The sequence below is a fragment of the Myiozetetes cayanensis genome, unplaced genomic scaffold (genome assembly GCF_022539395.1).
Source record: "Myiozetetes cayanensis isolate MyiCay16 unplaced genomic scaffold, myiCay2020 scf22, whole genome shotgun sequence".
NCBI lineage: Eukaryota > Metazoa > Chordata > Aves > Passeriformes > Tyrannidae > Myiozetetes > Myiozetetes cayanensis.
The window spans coordinates 5,579,264-5,600,336 of record NW_026087434.1 but is presented as its reverse complement, the minus strand read 5'-3'; the positions used below and the strand labels follow the sequence as shown (position 1 = coordinate 5,600,336).

Here is a 21,073-nt window from a genome sequence, read left to right as displayed (position 1 = left end):
CATACAAGCCATCTCCATTCCAAAGACTATCAAAGTAGTGAAAGAAACGGTGATTTGTAACAAGACAGCAAATGATGTGGATTAATGACAAAGTTATAAGATGTGGTATCACATTGGCTGGAAGAAAAACAAAGTCTGTATGAGAGTTCAGCTGCAACACAGGATGATATGCTAAACTGCTGAGCAGATTGGTGGCCATTTAGCAAACATAAAACTGCTGCAATGCAGTAACTGCAAGTGGAAAAACATTTAGGAACATACAAAGGGTAAATCTATAAAGGAGTGGGAAACAGCCTCGAAGTGGCTATTAGAAGCCTGAAAATAGGTTTTTGTTCAGGATCTGCACTTACCCCGCAGCCCCAGTAAACGTCCCTGGTGGAGGATTACAGCTAGTGAGAAAGGAGGAAAGGGGAAATGGATAGGTATGACAGTAGAGGAGAAGGATTAATGAGAACCCACCACTCATATTTTGGTTTTTGATAAGGTAGAGCTTAAAATTTTAGCTCCTAAAAAAACAGTAGATATTTAATTACAGATGATTCAATCAAAAGTCACAACGAACAGCATCTTGTTATAAAAGTTTCAGTACAAAATGGACACAAAAGCACTGCCACTGTCATGTGCTTTTCACTTCAAAGTTTATTATTGATTAACAACGTTTCCCCTTTCTCTCTTTCCTTGGTAGGAAGCTCCAAAATAATATAGAACAACTCATGTTTTCACGTGCCCTTTTGAAACATCATCTGCAGATGTCAAAGCTGCCCAGCTACTGAGACCCAGGGAATTCAGAGATGCCATCACTGTTTCTGAAAACCATTGATATTCTTAACAAGGGTTCTCAACCCCACTCTCAGGCCACCCCCAAACGGCTGTTCTGATCCACTGACAATTAACAAAACTGAGACGAAACTGAAGAGCTTTAATAGGGATTTCTTCATGTTCACTCCTGTTTTAAAGCAAGCTCCTCTGGAAACATTAAATTAAGCTTCACGCAAATCAAGAGCTATAATTTTTGAAAGCATGATTTAAACTATTTCAAACTCATGACAGGAAGTCTGTCCTTCCTTAGTACATTCATGCAATGCAAAAAAAGACATTTACTGAATGGATGGACAATGCAATGGAACAGTATGAGAAACAATGCATGTGTGTGCTGTTCAACAAAGCAGATACAACATGAAGAGTTTTCACTATTAAATGACCCTAAAATTTCACCTGTCATCCTACACTTATTTTCTATGTAACCATAGCACAACTAGGACTATCAAAGTTCTATTTTCTGAAACTTCTGTTCACCTCTTTGAACAGATCACCTCAGCACAAGTGTTGAGGGCTTTTTTTGTTGTTTAAATGCAATCAATTTACACAGAGATTCTTCCCAAGCTTTACCTATTTAGGATTTGTTTTGCCCTTGAGCTGGAATGCCCCTTTCTCCTGAGGTTCAACTGAACGTTTCCCCTCCTACCCCCAAGTAGTTTCAGCCTATGACAAGAGTTTGGGGTCTGTTGTTATGCAGATACCTGGATTTACATGACTCAACTTGACCTAGAAGTTAGTGACCTGTTTGAAGAATGTGTTTACAGCTCCTATAACTCTGAACATGTCCTTTAAAGCAGTCGTGCTACTGCTGTTCCAGTCCTTTTCACCCACTTTGTGATGAATTCTTAAGGACTAAAGCCAAACAAATTGTGTTAGCAACAACAGCAACTGGCTCAAATCAAACAAAAAATCTACTTTGTGATCACATGGCAATCGAAAATAGCATTAATTAGAAAACTAAAGATGTCTCTTATAAGCAATAAACTTCTGTAAATGCTGCTAATGTTCAGAACACCTCAAAGGCTTCAAAGTGTCCCTTTGATTCAAGTCACAGCAACTCTGATCAAACTGAAGTACAGGAGATTCTGGAAATGTGCTTTTTTTTGCTCATAGTAATTGTAACCACATGCACAGATGTAGGTGCTAAACATCTCACAGGCCCGAATCTGTAACAAACCTGAAAGGTTCAGACCTGGCAGTGAAGCTTTCTATCCATTAGCAAGCATCTGAATGGTGTTTAATACTATTTTTTTGTGTCTACAGCATATTGCACAGAGCTATTGATTTATATTTTACTTACTTTCTGTTAATGGAATGGAGATGATGACACCATTTCCTGTTCCTACCCATAAACGATTACAAGACACCATAAGAGCTGTGATTCTCACAAATGAGAATCCCAGTTTACCAGTACCTAAAAACAAAAGATGCTTTTCATCAAAAATTATGAGCAAGAATAAGTTTAGTTCTATAATAGAGAATCATAACTCCATCTCCCAAACCACGCAGACAAATAATTCCCTCCCACTTCAAACGCAAAGTAGAGGAGCACATTTAAGTTGCAAAGATAACCTAAAAGTCTACAACACTGTAATTAAGTTATGAACCTATACTGCAAGAGTCTAACTTTAATTATAAGAAAGTAAAAGAGGTACAACAGCTCCATAATGCTGCACAGTAAAATCTTTTGGGCCTTACCAAAAAAACAAAAACAAAACAAAAAAGTGAGTTTCCAGATGAAAGATAATGGTTTCTAATCCATTAAAATTAATTCTCATCCATTAGCAGGATGAGGGGAGCACAAGGCTGACCAGTTAATGCAATGGCACAGCAGTGACTTGTGAAGGATTTTCCAGAACCCAATTACCTGTATTTGTTGTGTTATGTAGGTGGGCAAACTACTCTTACATAGATATTAATGAAAAAAAAAAGAAATCACACAGCATATTAGGCTCAATAGCAACAAAAATCTGCTATTTTGCCTTTTCTTGAAGAAAGAGGCATTTTTTCCAGGCAAGTAGTGGATTCTTCCCATTTTCAGGTTAAAAAAAAAAAAAGGTATTGGTACAGTCAGTAAAAAGAGAAAGTTTTCAGTTTCTTTATTGGTGCCTGCACAACCCAACCACTAATTTTCTCCTTAGTTCTGAGTTTTTAAGGGCACTTCAAACATCAGGTAAGATCAAGAGACTGGAACAGATGACCCATCATCCTCATTCATGCTTTACACACCGATTTAGGCTTCTGCTTCCACACTCAAGTTTTCACAAACTGATCTGACTGGCCCTTCCACCCACCCAGTGAGAACTGCCTGCTCCAGACAGCAAGAGGTGTAAGAACACACCAGTTCTTCTCATGAACTTACCTAGCATTTTGCTTACATAGGGCTCAATGTCCACGTCCTGCAGGTGCTGATAGGTGTGCGCGTGGTAGAGGCGCAGGGTGGAGTCCAGGCGAATGGACACCCAGACCCCGTCACCCACCCAGGCCAGCTGCCTCACTTGGCTCTCCCTCCTTGGGTGGGCATCAAATGACTTCTATGAAACATTGGAGTTTAAAATTCAAAAGATGAAAACACGGGAAAGAGTAAGAAAGATTTCTCTGTTACTCTCAGACCGTCTGTACCGGCAATTTTCTTAAGTCAACCACAACCCTCTGATCTGCAAGATAATGTTTAGCTTAGTTACAACTGCCACATGGTGCTGGTAAAGTAATAGTAAAATTGCTGATTCCTCTCCCTGAGTTTGATCTTAAAGCTGTAGTTTCCTACTGTGCCTTCATTTACACATCACATCCCAGCCTGCTCTGGTTTCTGTCTCTCTTCAACCTGAAGCCTTTTTGGTCTGAGGTTCTGCTGTCACAGCATAAGATGCATGTGCCCAAAAAGTGCTTCTCTTCCTAGTTCTGTCATGACTTTTACATACAAAACCACCCTTGCAAAATACACACTATCCACCAGCAAAACAGTCAATGAATGTCCCTGTTGCATGAACTTCATTTCACTTTTTCCATATAAATACAGCCTTCACAAAAACAGCTTATTAATTGGGTGGTTATTATTTTCAGAATTACTGAGCAGTCAACCACAAAAGATCTGGATCCTGTCTCAGGCCAGTTAGGAGAAGCTGAAACATTAATATTGCTAAAGGCTTGCAGAAACCCAGGCCACCTTCTGCACTCGAGATGTCAGGGACAGATAAAACTGTAGAACATTACACACCTTACATAAACAAATTACTCTAACTGCAGGGAGAGCACATTCAAGATTAACACTTACAAACCCCTGAAGTATGCAAAGACAGATTATAGAGAAGTTTACAGGTAGGTGGAGAATAAAAAGAGGCATAAAAAAGGTATAAAAAGAGTATAAGTTGGGAGCTTGACTTAAAAGCTCTGTGCAAGGACACTTCCAGTTCCTGGTCAGCTAGAGGTGAAGAACTAAACCACTCAAAAATTTGTTTTAATAAGTGAAAACTGTCTCATCATGGCCTAAAGTCTTCCAAAACAGTGAAAACATCTTTAGAAACTGTAACAGTATTTCCCAAAACAAATTTGTTTGGTTGCTTCTTTCTGTACTGATGAACAAAATAGGTGTTCTCTGGAGTTACTCTGCAGTGTGAGCCGTGGCTTTAAAGCATCATTTAATTATTCTAATCACCATTTTAGCTTACCTCTATTTTCATGGCCTTTGGTTGAACAACATAGATTTTGTTCCTGTAGCCACACCAGACTTTGTCATGTACCACTGTCATGCACCGTATCGAGTGGTGGGGCCGGCCCAGGTCTAAGAGGTGATAGTTTGTCAAATCCCACTGACCATCTTGGAAAGCAGAAGGAAAAGAAAAAGCAAAACTAAACACTGGTTCCTATGAGATCAAGAACAATTTAAAAGTACAGGGTCTAATTTTTTTAAAACACTGTAATAATCTGAGTAAGTCAATACGAATTCATGGCTTGGCTCCTCATTAAGAGCAGCTAGTTATAGGAACTACCAGTATCCCAAATGCTGCTTTTTTAAAATAAGGAGGTACAATGATTCATGTTCAAAACACAGCAAAACATTTTTTAAAACAGCAAGTCACCCAGTGCTAAATGGACTGCTTGGCCAGGCACCAGTGTACATGACAACACACAGCCTGAGGCACTTGCTGCCTTGGCTGAACATGGAAATATTGGCCAGTGCAGCAAGGGGTTTTTTTAAATGTGCTGCAGGATTATAGAAAAAGGCCCCTGAAATCTACTAAAAGCCTACTAAATTTGCTCATTCAACACCAAGTAAAATTATTCTGTAGACAGAGCTAAGATGGATCATCACTGACATTCATTAAGGACTGTAAGCCACTACAGTGAGTTCTTAAAAAAAAATCAACAAAACAAAACCATTGAAAACGTGACTTCATCCCAGATGCATCTTTCCCAGTATTTGCATTAGTGTTGTGCAACGTTTTATTTCTTTTATATACTGAGCACAGGAATTTAAACATCACAAGGTAAAGAGCAAATGAATAGAGAGGCTGTGAAAAAAAGCCAACAGATAAGTTCCAGTTACTCATAATGAGACTTTCCCCTCCAGGTCCTATTTCTGGAGCTGGTTCATGAATGGTTTGGGCAGAAATTCTGAAGGGATGCTTACAAAATTCTCATTGAAGGACTTGGCCAGGGACAATTAATGCTAATTAAACAGAAGACACAATTATTGAGCATAACGAAAAAGAGAGATAATAATCAAAGTGAACTTTCAAGTGGCTTTTCACTGTTTATCTCAGATATATCCCATTCTCTGCTTCAGAGCAAGAAAAAATTCTATTAATGCACTAGGACAGTGCAAAAATGGTACTTGAATCTGCAACTGAAATAACTAGAAAGATTTCTCAAGGCAACCTGTAAAAAACATTCCCATTGGGGGATACATTATCAAAACACTACTCATAAATGGCACATTTCTTTCCTGAATACTGTTACAGCTTCACTGGTTTCCAGATCTAACAGAATGCTTACCAACTCCTCGGTGAAAGATTGCCAATGTTCCATCAGCCAGTGCAACCAACACTATTCCTTTTACATGTCTGGGGAAAAAAAGAGGCACAACAATAGAAACTGTTAAGACTGCACTGCTCAAAGGGCAAGTTTAAAAGGTATAAACAGCATACTTTTACAGTCATGTTAGCCCTACTGTTTTGATTTCTACAATATAGCTCAAGAAAAGGGATGTAGCAAGGTGTCAAAATCCAGTCCAAAAATCTTGAAATATAGCTAGCTACAATGCCTGAAGAAAACATCAAGGATAGCAACCTGTAACTGTTTTGAGTAAACAGCTACAGCTCATCATTTGGGCTATGTATTTCCAACAGATACAATGCTCCTTTTTATTTTCCTTACTCCCCGAATGTTTTCCACTGTCCCTCAAAGAGCATGCAGGCAGTTATGGCAACTGACATTCCCAATATCTGAGGAGGAAATATAAAACTACTTTGACAGTATTTTAACAGAAATTCATTATGATTTACATGACATTCTTTCAGGACTTACACAATACTGAGAATAGAATCTTTAAGTTTAATGGCATGAACACATTTCCTCCACTGGGCCACTGACGAATGAACATACAGGCTGCAAAGACAAATCAGGAGGGATTAAAAGCACTACCAGACAAAAACAACCACAAGCAAAAACCCTATAACTGAAATCCACAATCAAAGGGAAAACAAGTTTTCATCTTCCACTGGAAACTACGTACAGACTGAAAGGAAGAACTGCATGAGCAGCAGAGTGGTTTTTTCAAAGGCCTAAAGCATTACAAACCTCTTTGCAGATCCATCTGTAGTAAAAAGTTCAATACATTTTTCTAGCACAACAAAATATTGAAAGTTAAGGAATTATCAGACCATAACTATTTCTTTTACTACAAAAAAATCCACAAAACTTTTCTGCAGATGAAAGTGCTATCCACCAAAAAGAGCTTCCTAACCACCTACAAGACTTTCTTTGAATTCTATAATGCCTAAATGCAGCAAAGCATATGAGGTTTTAGCTCCCTTGAGATCTTCCTGCCCTTAATCTTGACTCGAGACAGTTATCAGGCCTGTAGGCACAAGAAGCAAGTTTAAAGCAATTACTGCAAATAAGTTTAACAAGATTAGCACTTCCTTACCATCCATTCTGTGCTCCAAGCCACATGGTCGGTAAAAGGCTACTCATTTTCTGTGCTTCTTCTCTCACTAGATCTTGCTCATTTGGCAAAACTGCAACATCTTTATATAACTCTGACTCAGTACTAGAAAAAAAACCCAGTTAAGATACATTTAATGGAGTGCACAGATTACTCAGCCTATAACCTAGGCATTTACTTCATTGCTGCTAATTCCTACACTGGGTCTTGAAGTACTTAAGGTATAATTGTGCATGAAAATACGATACAGATGAAATGACAATAACAATGAATTTCTTCAAGTGGACATTTTCTTACACAAGGAAAATCAGGTTCCATTCAAGCCTGTCAATATTGTTGATCTCTGAGGAGGGGCAGAAGAGTCACAAGGCATAGAGTGTCTTGTACCAAGACTACTTATATAAACCTCAACACACTTAACAAGAAAAAAAAAATAGTCATTTTGTCTCCATGCTATGTTCCCACAAACATTATATTTTTCATTTTAAATACATTTTAAGAGGTATTAGGATTGAGACTATGTACTTAGGCTGGTACACTGGAGATGCCTCTGTTGTATGCTGCACTCCCAAAGGATCTGTAAAGACATGCTCTGTGTAGACTCCAGTTTGTGCAATATCAGCTGTGTCTTCTCCTGTCCCTGCATTGACTTCTGTTGCTTCTGTTGCCTCCTCTGCTGTTGGAATGTTCTCATCTCCTAAATTATTTTCAGTTGCAATATCTATGTAAACAAAAAAAAAATTTGAAAAAAAATGTTCAACAATCGTGACAGAATTCTCAATTATTTAAAACAGCCAGAACTTCATACTTAAAACTGAAGTGACCAGACAGTCACAATCCAGATTTTATATTCCATTTAACAAGAAAATCACATCAGAAACACCCAAACTTTCCTAGGTTGAACTGTATAAACAAGTGATGTGACTGATGGCACAGATTGTCCTTTAAGTGATTAACTAGAACAGCAGTGAACAAATCAAACCACCCCATATCCATTGCCAGTCACATCACCATACAGCTCTGAAGGGCATATGACAAAAAAACAGTAAGAATGCCTAAAAAGTAAGCAGCTTCACTTAAATCTCTATTAAGACTTCACAAAATTCAAGGCATTTATTCACCTTCTCTCCAGACATTTGTTGGCAAGATCTGCACTTCAAGTACTGAATAAATTAAAAGCTCTCCTTAAACCATGCACAAGAGAGTTCTCTCAAAAACATTTGCAAGAAGCAAATGTTAGTTATCACCTCCACGGAGTTTTCAGCTACATTTATACACTAAAAGTATGTCAGACTCACAGGCCACAGAGACACACTATTATATTATCCAGTTTCATCATTAATTTCCAGTTACACCTGAAGGTGTTTGGCCACCCCTGGCAGGGCTGTGATGTTTTCATACCTGACTGTTTCTCTGCCACTGGGGAGCCCCCGTTGGCATCCTGAGCTGCAGGTGCCCCCGTGAGCCCCTCAGCAGTGCAGCCCACCACGGTGATGCCCCCCAGCAGGCTGTCAGTCTCAGCAGAGCTGTTGCTGGTCATGCTGCCACACAGAGAGGACTTGTCCACTTGACTGGGATCTGCTTCCTGAGACCCTTCTTCTCCTGCAGGATAGTCTGTTTCCCTTGCCCCTGGAAGGGATTAAACCCATGTGTTTTTCATAGGGATAAAGCCCAATCACTTTTCTATCTAAACTTCAAACTGAATGAACTCTCCAGCACCTGAGATCAAACATGCAGGCACCTATCTATAAGCTTATTTCAACATGATCAACAAATATAAAAGATATTGTCACAAAGCTGACAAAACAAAGGCAATGCCTACATATGCTGCACATTTGAATTGTCATACAACATACTTCAATCTGCAGCTTTCCAAACAGCTTATTTCAACTTTAATTACATTTTCCATTAAAATTAGATTTAATAACAATGCATATATGCAGGGATACCTGTCTACACATTTACAAAGAATTCAGCTGCAATAGATCCTTTGTTCTGGATGAAAAGCTGTTTTTCTCTTGTACAACCCCCCTCATACTTTAAAGACTCATAATATTCTCAATGCAACAAGGATTCCCTCTGCAGGAAGCTCCAAGACTTGCTACTTATCTTCAAGGGGCTGAAGAGATCAAAAAAGCAAACTACATTGTTCTTTTTGTGATGTTCACAGTTCCATGAAGCACTGGAACTATTGCACAATTTGTAATACATCAGACAAAACAGTTACTCTTGGCTGCTGACATCTCTCTACCTTTGAGTTAGTTTAGGCCAAGAGCCAACTAAAGACTGCACAACTAAACACTTCCTGTTGCTGTGTTGCAGCAGCATTTTTATCACACCAATTAACAAATCTCTGGGTTTTCACACAGCATAAGAAAAATCTGAATAAGAAATAAAAGAAGCAGGAGTTAAACATCCCCAAGTCTTTACCTGGCACGCTGGCAATACAAAGCACATGAGAATTGCAAACAATGAAACTGTCCAGAATATTTCCTGGTTGATTTGCATCAATAATGATAACTTTTGTGGCAGAATGTGTGCTAGTACAGATCCAAACTAGACTGGATAATTCTTCCTGATGTTTCAGTTCCTTCTGCTGATCCTGAAGGAGAAAAAAGGCAGAACAGAAATGAACAACAAGAAGGGGGACAATAAAACCATTACCTTCAATCTTTCATGTTCTTACATTTTCAACTACAGAAGTATACATAAACATGTGCTAAGTTAAATATCTTCAGTGCCACTGTAAAATTACATGGAGCTACTTGTTCTCTATGCATTTGAAATATAAACCTCCCTCATATTTCATATTTGCATAAAACACATAGAAAATAATTATACTGCAAATTCTACAGTTAGAAAGAAGAACACTGCTGGCATACCAGCTGCCATACTCAGTGTAGCCCCAGATAATTGTGATGTCCCAAAGCACTTAAAAATTAAGCCTCTGTTTTCATACCCTTAACATGAATTCCAGCCATGGCAGTCAGAACATGAACAGTTTTGTCATAAATGTCTTTTACAGGAGGCAGCACTGGCATAAGCAATGCATCAATCTGATGTAAAATTCATCTACTCCTCGTATTTGCCAATAAGCTGGCACACAGGGAAGAATCACAGTATTTTTGTAGCTGGATTCAGTACCCTAGTTATCTTGGGTTGATAATTACCAAGAAAAATCTATTTGTTACCAATCAGCCTGATTACAAAATACTTTATTACTCTACAGATACATGGTAAAGATGTTTAACTCTATAAATTCATTAATAATGTCTTTACAGGAACCTTACCTTGAGCTCCTGGTCTAGTTTATCTAAGCTACTCTGAGATCCTATTTGCTGCTTGTTGCCATCTGCATCCACACCAGTCACATCGTTGTAGAACACACTGGCACCAACCACAGACCCACCGTCCCGTGTTTTCCCTCCTGACAGGTTCACCCCTACAGCACACCACAGCTGGGAAGGAAAATAAATATTTCACTTGAATTCTAAACTAAAAAAAAAAAGACACACAATCATTGTTAAATATGCTGAGTAATATCAACGTTATTGTATAACTGGAGTCCATTTTAAGGAATTAAAGTCATGTATGTTTCTACTGAAGCTTAAATTCTTCTTCACTATGCTTTAAAAAGAAACTACTTAATTTCAAAAAGAATATACTTGAGTCTAAGATAAAAATATTCAAGCTATAGGTTGTCCAAGTTTCTCTATCACCACTGGAAATATCCTACCTTCATAGAGGTATCCTTCTCATCTAAAGGTCTCAGGTAAACAGGTACAGGCAAGTTCTTCATCTTATTTTCACCCTGTCCACCATTTGCCACCTAGGTTAAAAAAAAAACAAAACCAAAACAGAATGGAAAAGCTTTTTTACAATCTTTGGAATCAGTTGCTCAGACTTCATTAAACAAGATTAAGAGTTTTGCATTATAGTTCTCCTTAGAAAGATGCTTTACTGCAGAAGTTCAACAAAAAAATGCTGGAATCACTCAAACACAAGCTGTGAAATCATACTCCATTCAAATGTCCCAAAACATGAAGTTGTCACCACTACACATGAAAACATGATACCTGTTTGTACTTCTGAGGTAGACTCCAGCCAAATGCTTGCACCCTGCCATCCTCCTTCTGAACATGTGCTTTCACCTGGCGATACTGCTCCCTCTTCTGCTCCCTGCGTGAGGCTAAACTGGCTTCAGTTCTGGAGAAGAAACATTATTGAAAAACCTCTTTAGAACTCTTTGTACAATGGGAGTTGCTGTTAAATTCAATAACCAAGATCTCTGTGGAAGCACTGGGTTACCAGAGACAGCCCCAGGTTTCCTGTGGGCTGTTTCTAAGGGATCGGTGAAAGGCACAACCAGAAAGACTGTTGCCAGCATCCTTACAGAAAATTGGGTTATGTACCTCTACTAGAAGCTTTAAAAGTTGTACATCGAAGGAATATAGTGTCAAAGAGAAGCACAGCAGAAAAAGAGTAATTACAGATACTTGTTAGGCTGACTCATGTTATTTTCCACTGAAGTACCTGTACAGTTATTGCTTAGCTACAAAACTTGCATATAGAAATGTACTTAGTGCTGCCTCCTGTGCCTAAATGCACTTTTAAGAAAGACAGTGATATTTACCAAGTAGAATATTACTGTCAGGTATCCTGAGTACTCACCCACTGCTGCACATTTCAGCCTGCTCTATCTTGAGTTCTTATGTATCAACACTCACTTCAGGAGAACACTACACTTAGCAGCGTGTTAAATCTCAGAGGATTAAAAGAGTAAACACTTGATAGAGCATATCTAGTATTATAAAACTAAAATGTCTTACTCTTCACTGAGGAATTCAAAGGCTTTAGATTTGTCACTGGGTAATTGAGATAAGGTGCTGCTTCTTTTCTTGACTGACGGAGTAATATGTGAGGTTGGAGCATTGTATTTAACGTTGACAGGAGGTTCTGGTTTCTTTGCTGTATTGCTGGAGGAACTGAAGAGCCTGCTAAAACTAGAAGAAAGGAAAGAAAAAAAGGAGACAAGATTTGTCAGATATATCCAGATTTGACTATGCAGGCAAAACAGTGCATATGCCAGCCTGCTCAAGACAGTTAAACTAAGAAACTGGAGCCCAACATAGCAGCAGCCACCACACGCTCAGCAACACCCTCAAAGCACAGAAATTCGTGTCAGCAAGAAAAGTCCTTAAAAGAATTATTATCATCAAATTTAATGGGAGTTTCATCTTGAATTAACATCTACAGGGAACCAACAGATATTAGGATGTGAACATCACACCTGGAAGGCAAGTTTATGAAGCACATTAGTTCATGCAGAGAGCACTTTAAAAACCCCACCACTTTCTGGGCAAAAAGATAGAACAGTTATCAGCAAACCACAACATTAAAAGGATTATTTTACAAATATCTTGTTGTGAAAAACAATGGTTTAGATTTAAAGAAGTTGAAGTTAGCAAGGACAATGTAACAATCACTGAGCTGTACTTCACAGAGGAAAAGGAAGCTGAAATAAATGCAATCGGCACGTGCTATTCAGGTTTCTACTATTCATCATAAAAAAAGAATCCAGAGAAATGTTCAGGACAAGAGTCTTGGTGCATATTCAACTAGAAAAAAAATTAAAAATCAAGCACTTTGGCATTTAACTTCACAAAGTGCTCAACCATTCACTACGTGATGCAGCTTACGATACATGTTGTCTTCTAGACCAGTCTTACCGAGCTGGCACGCTGGGTAACAAGAGGAGAACAGTTAAGACATCTTAAAGGGTAATTAGCTAACATTCACAAATGTGCCAGCTAATTGGTTAGGGTCTTTTATTTATTTCTCCCAGTGAGTTGTGTTTCGATACTTACAACTGCCAAATGCTCGATCTCTTCTTCTCTTGCATGGCTGGATTTTCTCTCGATGCTCTACAAGAAACAAATTCCAAGTTTACTGAGTCAGCACCAATTAAAAAAGGGAAAGGAACAGAACACTGTGTAACTCTTATTTTTTAAGAAAAGGATAATAGGTAACAAAGCCTGTTTCTTCACATTGCCACTTCTTTTCTGACCAGAGCACAATACTGAAATTCCCACTAGGTGAACAGAAACTACATAGTATATACTCCATCCACATTTCTTTGCATCCCAAACACCAGTTGTGTTTGGGGACTGCTTTTCAGATAGACAAGACAAACCTGTGTAACACTTGGCAATGAATACAGTTAAAAGAAAGCAGTAAACCATTTAAATTCTTCTGCCTCCCATTTTTTAATATTTTAACCATTGCTTTTTGTTTTAAAGCCTCTAATTCTTCAACATATTAGTAAGTAAGTGATAAAGTGAGTGTTCCTGAAGTCATAGATGCATTAACAGAGATAGAAGAGGGATTTTACAGCAGAAAATAGCTATAGAAAAACAAGCCATGGTTGTTGGGAATATGCATTTTTCCAAAGGCTCACAGATAGGAGGACAATGGGAACAATTAAGTGCCATTGCTGTACGTGGCCAGCAGGCAGCACCACTCGACTCTGGTTTGGCAGGGGTATTTAAAATTATCAGCCTTTGTAACTTCTTCAAAATACACACATTTCTTCAAGGGATGCTTATTTTGCATCATATGAAGCAACAAGTTTTCACTGAGGTCTCACCAGGAACCCATTTTGACAGGTCATATGCCCACAATCTAAAAAACAAAGTTACTCATGGGCATGAGGGAGACAAGCAGAAGGCAATTAACTCTCCTGACCAAATCACCCTGCAGCTGAAAACGAGGAGGTTGTGAAATCCAAGGAGCTCTGCCCAAGATCTTACAAGAGCCTTTCACCTGATCATCTCAGTCCATCGCACAGCTTCCTGGAGCTCCATCAGCCTCTCCTTGTACTGGTTCCTCTCCATCAGGACACGGGCCATTTCCACGCGGGTGAAACGCTTCCGCTGCGCCGTGGGGACGTCGCTCTGGGCACACAGCAAAGCAAACATGGGAGGAACAAAGGAGCACAGCAGGGCCTTGCAGAGTTATCCTCTGCCTTCCCACAATTCCAGATTCCAAACCATCTGGGGCTTTGTAAAATTAACTCAATTTTGTCTTCCTCTCCTCCCATGCTTTGTATCTGATACAATCTGAGTGTGACACAATAATGGGCAGAGAGGAAAGAAGGAAAACCGATCACTGTCAATTAAAGTTTACTTGTGCTCTTTAGACCTTCTGTCTTTTCTATTCATGGAGGAACTTTACCACTACTTATTAAGCAGTAAAGCTTAGTAGCACTCACTAAACATGTGGATTTTTAATGTCCCACTGTGAATTACACACATAAAAGCACACACACACACACATACACCTACATCATCATCCTCTTTAGCTTTCTGTCTTGCTTCCTCTGCTTCTGCACGAGCTCTAAACACAAAATAAAAAACAGCTGCATTAAATATCACAGTCGGGTTCTCTTTTCTTTTTCACAACCATTGAATTAAGCTTACTTTCTCAGCTCTTCTTCCAGTTCCTTGTTCTTCTCTTCAAGCTTTTGTTTTGCTTGTTTTACAGCCTCCAATTCACCTTGTAGTACATCCTTCTCACAGGTCAATTCATCCACCTTTGCTATCAAATCATTCTTCACTACATTCAGTGCATTTCTACACAAACATGGAAAATACACCATTACAAGGATGATCATGGGCTCATAGTTCAGCTTCAAGCCTGATTTTATTCCTGAAGACCTATGCATTTCATAAAAGCTGCTGCAAAAAAATACAGCTTTCTAAGAGTTCAAACCCTGCCCCCCCCAGTTATAAATGTTTAAACACATTCACACCCCTGTACTAGAAAAAAGTATTGATAAATCAGTTTCTTGGAATAAACTCCTCAACAGTGCTCCAATGGATTTGCCTCTGCACTTACAGCTATTCTGACAGGGAGCTGATCTCATTAGGACAGAGCACTGCATTTCTTGTAGCCTTACGAGGGTAAAAGCAGCTTTTGCTTCTTAGGTCCTTAATTTCTAGAGGAATACCAACTCAGCTATATATTTAGCCAAATACACCTTCAAATTCAAGACACTTATACCAGCACTGCACTTAGAACTGAAGGATATTTGTATAATTTTGACTGTGTATGAAGATATAATGAAATAACAAAGTCAGCATTTTTATATAAACAGTCTCACTTACTTTGTCTCCAACAGCTGAGTGTTTTCCAAAATAAGGTTTTCAACCTCTCGTCCCATTCCTTTCCAAAGGAAACAAACACATGAAATTAGCAAATAAAATAGATGTTTTCATGCAACTTATGTTTTGCCATTTGTCTAAAGCCAGCTCAATTTTAAGCATGACAAACTTGTCAGGAGAACTGTGAGCTATCTGAGGTTTCAGGTCCAACCTACCTTCTATAAGTAGCTTTCCCCTCCACCTACTCCCCATTTGACTTCAATTAAAGGCATCCCTGGCTAGTGACCAGTGCTGCCTCCACCTACCCTCTATATTTTGAAGATGTTACAGTACTAGTAAGTAAAAAAGCAAACATAGCACATATTGCAGAAGTATTAGTCCACAAAACAATAAGTTTAAAATGCTCAGCTGTCTTTTATACCACGTTAGATACACAAGTATATCAGTTACAGACACAAGACATGCTGAATAAAAGCTCAGATTGTGAAAGCCCTGCAGATTTCCCCAGAGCAAATGATACCTTACCAAAGAAATTATGGTCTTTAATGCCCATGCATTCCATGTAGAGCAAAAACAAGAACAAGAAACATTTCATGTAAGGTGTAGTATGAGCGAAGAGCAATAAAAGATTTAGACTTATGAAGTAAGAGCGAATTAAAACAAAGCCACCACCAAAAGTCTGAAGTGGAATGTGATGTGATTAGAAGCAGGATTTATATGAAGGACAGATGTTGACAAAATTAGGTCTGTCACAACCATTTCTATTGGTGAGACCTCTTATAAAAATCAGTAATAAAGTCTCTCATTTTCTGTGAAATAATTTAGAAGCTCAGTACTTGGAAGAAATGCTAAGCCAGTCAGGAAACATTTCCAATTAATATACTGCTATGGAAAAAAGTGAACCTATCTTTTTATGTAGCTACTTCAACATTACTTAAATTTCTGAGAATCAATTTCTTACCCTATTTTTGGCACACCTAATATAATTTGCAGGATTTTAAAGAGAAACTTTCAGGAGAGAATAATTATTTTGCATCTTGCACAGCAAAATAATTACCACAGTGATAACAGTAGAAATTATGTTAATTCAAGACTAACATAATGAATGAGAAAGGTATCTTAATGGTGGAGGCCTTTTAAAATACTTTATGAACACAATCTTCTAAGAAACTTTGGTAACAGAAGACTTAAAAGATATTTGGATAACAAAGAAAAAAAGGTATCTATAAATAGACATGCAAGTCAAAGTTGCCTCTTGAAATTTCCCTCTTTGGGTTTTGGATTAAAAGTAAGTGACATTTAATAGTGAAGCAACTATTCATCTATTGTTAACTTCATGAATATCTGGAGAAATCCCCTACACTGCAGCCATTGTGAGCTTTTGTTCAAATAGCTATTGCTTTTTAAACATTTTCAGTATTCACAGATAAAAGTAGGTAGGCTCATTTCCAACAGGTTTCAGGATCCTTTATAATGCAAGAACAAAAATTAGAAAGCCAGAGTGCAAAGGCAAAAAAAAAAAAAGTTACCAAGCAGGGAAAAAAAATGCAGAGAAATGTATTTTATGAGAGCAGCAGCCAAGAACGCCTGACTGGAGAAGCAACAGATTTCAAAGATTTTTTTAAAAAAGAAGCATACACACCAGAATATTCCCCTGGGTATGCAGCCCAAGAGAAAACAGATTAGAGAATCCCAATTAACTACTTTGACACAACTCCAAACTGAAGTTCAATGCTCACTCAGAACAGATCCAAATGCTTGAAAAACACCAACTATCCTGGATGCAGATGTGGATTTTCAGCCACTGTTTGGACTATGACTGTCCTCAAAGTGAAATGACAATTCTAGAGTAAAAATTTGAGACCAGCACATTCTGCATAACAAACTCTGGTATAATCCTGTGCTTAGTTTGCACACACTGGTGCTTCCTGCAGTAGTTTTACAGAAAATGGTAATAAAGTCAGTGGCAAACCTTTGATAAATTATAATACAAAGTTATTAATTTTGGCCCACAGAAAACAAAGCACTGTGATCAGGACAACCTGAGAGTAATTTGATTGGTTTAATCCATTTATCACATCATCTAAGGTATGGAAGTTGCTCTATGTTATTACTTCTCCAGTATCTGTATTTTTGCATGCAGAATGTGTGATTAGTTGTCCCTGTGACAATGCAGTGACATCCAAGAGTTTTGGATGAAGTATGTTCCAGTAAGGATGTGGAGATCCTCACTGCTCAGCAGTGTCAACAAAGAAAAGCCATCTCAGACTGGAGCCAGGCCCATTTACTCCCAGTGAGTAACACTTGGCAGAAATGTCACCTGCCTGATGTAAAACACATTTCTGGTGAGACACTGAACAACCAGAAATCCAGATTGCACACAGGAGTTCTAACCAGTGCTAACAATCTGTATTTTTGCTGGGTCAGAGGACAGAAGCAAACAAGCTGCTGATTGTCTCTGCACAACCCATTTCTAAAACACCCAAGAGCAGCATCTGCATTTTATACATTCCACAGTACCAGCTTGCATTATTTCGAAATGAGGCCTGAACAATGATATGGCCAAAAATATCTTATGTTGCTTGTGGAAAGATCATTCTTCTGATGACCTTTTTGCTCTTGATCAACTCATGTTCCCCAAACTTACACTTTGTTCAGTCAGCACAGAAGTAACAGAAAGCTGCTTGGACAGTGAAGAAAAATGTGGGTTTCCCCTCCCCTTTCAATTAATGTTTTGATTCTCAAATTACCACCATTGCATTTTGCTGCAATTCCCTTTCAAATTAAAATCCCTAAAGAGGTAATAAAGCCAGGCCATTACAGATCAGGCACAATCTGAATTAAACTACCTAAAACTAGTTCAAGGCAAAAATCCTTGAGATAAAATCCTTGTGTTAGAGAACATGTAGGGAGAAATGAAATAGGAAATAGTGTAAGAAATGCCCCAAAAGATTCAAGCTGACATCCTTATACTGAAAGAAAGAACAAACACTTTCTCCTGTTTGAATTCCAACGACTACCTTAGGATGCTACTCAAACGATTTTAATGCAAATGAAGCCTAACAATAAATCCAGCAAGAATAATTAAGCACTCCACTAACAAGGAAAATTCCTCTACACACCATCTTTAAATAACCTTCCTTACCCAGCAAATCTGCACCTTCATCCACATCTCCAATTAGGCCAGAACCAGCAGATGACAGCTCTTCAAAGAGTGACTCTGTGTTGCGGTCAAACGCTTTGTTCTCGATGCCTTTGGTAGGAGTGCTGCTCGGGGAAGCAAACAAGGCGTGAAAAAGCAGACAGAAAACATTCCCACAAGGGAGAGAGTTTTCTCTGCATCTTTACCAGTAGTTCATTTGTTACCCCCACCAGAACCCAGAAGTAAAATTCTCAGCAGCTTTCAGTTGCCTTACAAGTCCTAGATTCTATTTTCAAATACTACGCTGGCATCAAGATCCAAAACTTGGCGTAGGTGCTCATAATGAGCTGGTCAGGATTTTAATAAATTAAAGCATATCAAGTTTTGGCCTGTAGAAATTCAGCCCCATCAGGACTTAGTCAGCCCAAATGCCTAAAGAACAGACAGCTCAGCCAAACTGGAAGTCATTTAACATAACAAGAATGCAAGAGAACACAAGAGTCAAAGATCAAAATATTCCTCTGCCCAGAGAATTGGCTCCTTTCACACAAAGCTCTTACACCATTAACATTCACTGCACAAGGTAATTTTTTCCATTTCATCACAAGAATGAAACACACAGACACAAAATGTATTTGGAGGATTTGTGACTACCCCCTGAATTGTTTAGGGCTTGCCTCAAAGATCAGGCATCCCCAGCTACTAAAACAGCACTTGTTTATTTTTATGGTGCTATAGAGCTTTGGAAAGAAATGTTACCCTTCACAAGCAAAACCCTGAAAGGGAGCAGACTAGACACAAGTTCTGTCAAAACTGGGATTCCACCACCAGAATCTGATAAATAAATTCTGTAATATTAGCAAAGCCAGTCATAAATCCAGATTTTAAAGATACAGGTGAAGACACAAGGGTCCAGTTTGGAAATTGTTAGTACTTTGAAATCTTCATCTAGGAAAAAATGGCCTCTTGGTACAGACCCTTTGCTTGTAAATACGTAGAGAACATTTAAGCACCCTGAAGTCTGCTATAGCATGAAATCCCTGAACATTCATCAGGTTTAACAACAGAATAAAGAACTTTTGTTGCACTTAAAACCTCCTGAGGAATTTGGGGAAATAAGGTCACAGAAGTAGGAGATTCATTACATAATGCAGGATCTTAGTCTGGCAAAATTTCTCAAAAAGTTCCAAGTTCCAAACTGAAACACAGTACACTCTAAAATTTGTCTTCTTACTCAAATCACAACACACAACTTACCTGGAACCCTTATATCCACTGAGATCTTTATCCATATCCAACTCTGGAGTTGACTCAATGATTGCCTGAACTTCAGATTTTTCTTCATTTTCAGTTCCCCCTAAGGCAAAGCAAGTGGTACATCTCCATAACAACACCACCATGACATTAATTACATGTAGTTATTAATCAATCAATCACCAACTTAGTAGACTCCTGATCAAAAACTTATCGAGGTAATTAAATGAGAAAGCCTACAGATTTTGATACTCTCTTCCAGACACTGGAATTTCTAAGTCTCTCCTGAATTTAACATAAGGCATCCAACAGTAGTTATTTCCCACTTTTTCTGCAACTGGAACCAAGATGTCTATCATCTCACGACTTTTTGTGTCTAGCTAAGTGCCATTCCAAGGAAATGTCACAAATAATTCTGATTCTAAGGAAAAAGGGACTGAAGCCACCAATAAACAACAGACTTTTATCAATACTTTGTGCTCCTTAAAATATAGAGTAAAAAACCCCAACGTTTCTCCTTTGTGGCACAATGAGATATTTAATAACTGATTAAATATGAGGTCCATAGTAACCATGCACTAAGAATTTAAAGCAGCTCACCAGTGGACACATTTCTTGTCTCTTGAGCTGCCTGTACTTCAATATTCTTGCTTATGTCCACCTTGTCATTCGACATCTCTGTGTCCTTTGCAAGCCCTTCAACATTTTCCTTCTGAGGAGTTTCAGCAGGCAGCACAGGCACATCTGAAGCAGCTGTGGATGCTGGAGTAGTACATTTGGAGCCTGCCTGGCTGACATCAGAGAGCTCATCCTAAAATTGTACAGTTACCATTAAAAAATGAACACAAATTAAGGTGTTATTAGAAGAGTTGGGCATATAAACCAAAGATCAGAAACCAAAATTACTGTATTTTACTGAAAACTATGTAAATGAAAAGAAACAGGAATATAAATAATACTTCAAGCCAGTACAGTCATCTTGAGACTACAGCTGTTTCACTTCTCTTAAGGCAGCCACAGCTGCATAAAAAATACCTTTATTTTTCATAGCAATGTTTGATCTCAGGTGATAATTACAGTCACAGTTTCAGGGTGCTTTTTGTTAAGCTTTCCAGACAACAAGCAACATTCCCATATTAATAATCCTTCTATAGCTGCACAATGAACTGCTGAATCTTCCCAAAGCCGTTATAAAATTAACTGTTCAAAGTGCACATGGGATCTCGACACATCTTCTTTAAAAGTAGAGATCAAAGCACTGATGCAGAACATGGATTTAACTGATACAAAAGATTTCACAGAATCATAATCACAGGGACCTTGAAGACCACCCAGTTCCAAGCCCCTCCCATGGGCAGGGACACCTTCCACTCGACCAGGCTGCTCCAAGCCCCGTCCAACCTGGCCTTGGACACTTCCAGGGATATTTGCAAGCACTTCACTGACACTGTTTTTATGTGCTTTAAAGTCTGAACTGCAAGCCCTGGATGACACTGGGAGTGAGACATGGAACTGCCTGTCCAGTTAGAT

General features: G+C 38.6%; 1 protein-coding gene across 4 annotated transcripts in view; it reads right to left on the bottom strand.

Annotated features, from left to right (window-relative positions):
- The window catches only part of SPAG9 (sperm associated antigen 9), a 61,371-nt gene that overhangs the window by 6,767 nt on the left and 33,531 nt on the right, over positions 1–21,073 (bottom strand). For 2 of the 4 annotated variants that reach the window (XM_050319011.1, XM_050319013.1), the window contains 22 exons: positions 20,144–20,354; positions 19,547–19,646; positions 18,293–18,414; positions 15,151–15,208; positions 14,464–14,616; positions 14,329–14,380; positions 13,808–13,938; positions 12,853–12,909; positions 11,815–11,988; positions 11,062–11,191; positions 10,722–10,814; positions 10,276–10,443; positions 9,416–9,587; positions 8,387–8,614; positions 7,511–7,706; positions 6,968–7,090; positions 6,346–6,426; positions 5,815–5,882; positions 4,488–4,636; positions 3,182–3,353; positions 2,120–2,233; positions 351–389 (listed from right to left, as the gene is read on the bottom strand). In XM_050319011.1, the coding sequence (XP_050174968.1) occupies positions 351–389; positions 2,120–2,233; positions 3,182–3,353; positions 4,488–4,636; positions 5,815–5,882; positions 6,346–6,426; positions 6,968–7,090; positions 7,511–7,706; positions 8,387–8,614; positions 9,416–9,587; positions 10,276–10,443; positions 10,722–10,814; positions 11,062–11,191; positions 11,815–11,988; positions 12,853–12,909; positions 13,808–13,938; positions 14,329–14,380; positions 14,464–14,616; positions 15,151–15,208; positions 18,293–18,414; positions 19,547–19,646; positions 20,144–20,354 (2,791 nt within the window). The remainder of the gene's footprint in view (positions 1–350; positions 390–2,119; positions 2,234–3,181; positions 3,354–4,487; positions 4,637–5,814; positions 5,883–6,345; positions 6,427–6,967; positions 7,091–7,510; positions 7,707–8,386; positions 8,615–9,415; positions 9,588–10,275; positions 10,444–10,721; positions 10,815–11,061; positions 11,192–11,814; positions 11,989–12,852; positions 12,910–13,807; positions 13,939–14,328; positions 14,381–14,463; positions 14,617–15,150; positions 15,209–18,292; positions 18,415–19,546; positions 19,647–20,143; positions 20,355–21,073) is intronic. The other 2 variants (XM_050319012.1, XM_050319014.1) reach the window with 1 other exon arrangement.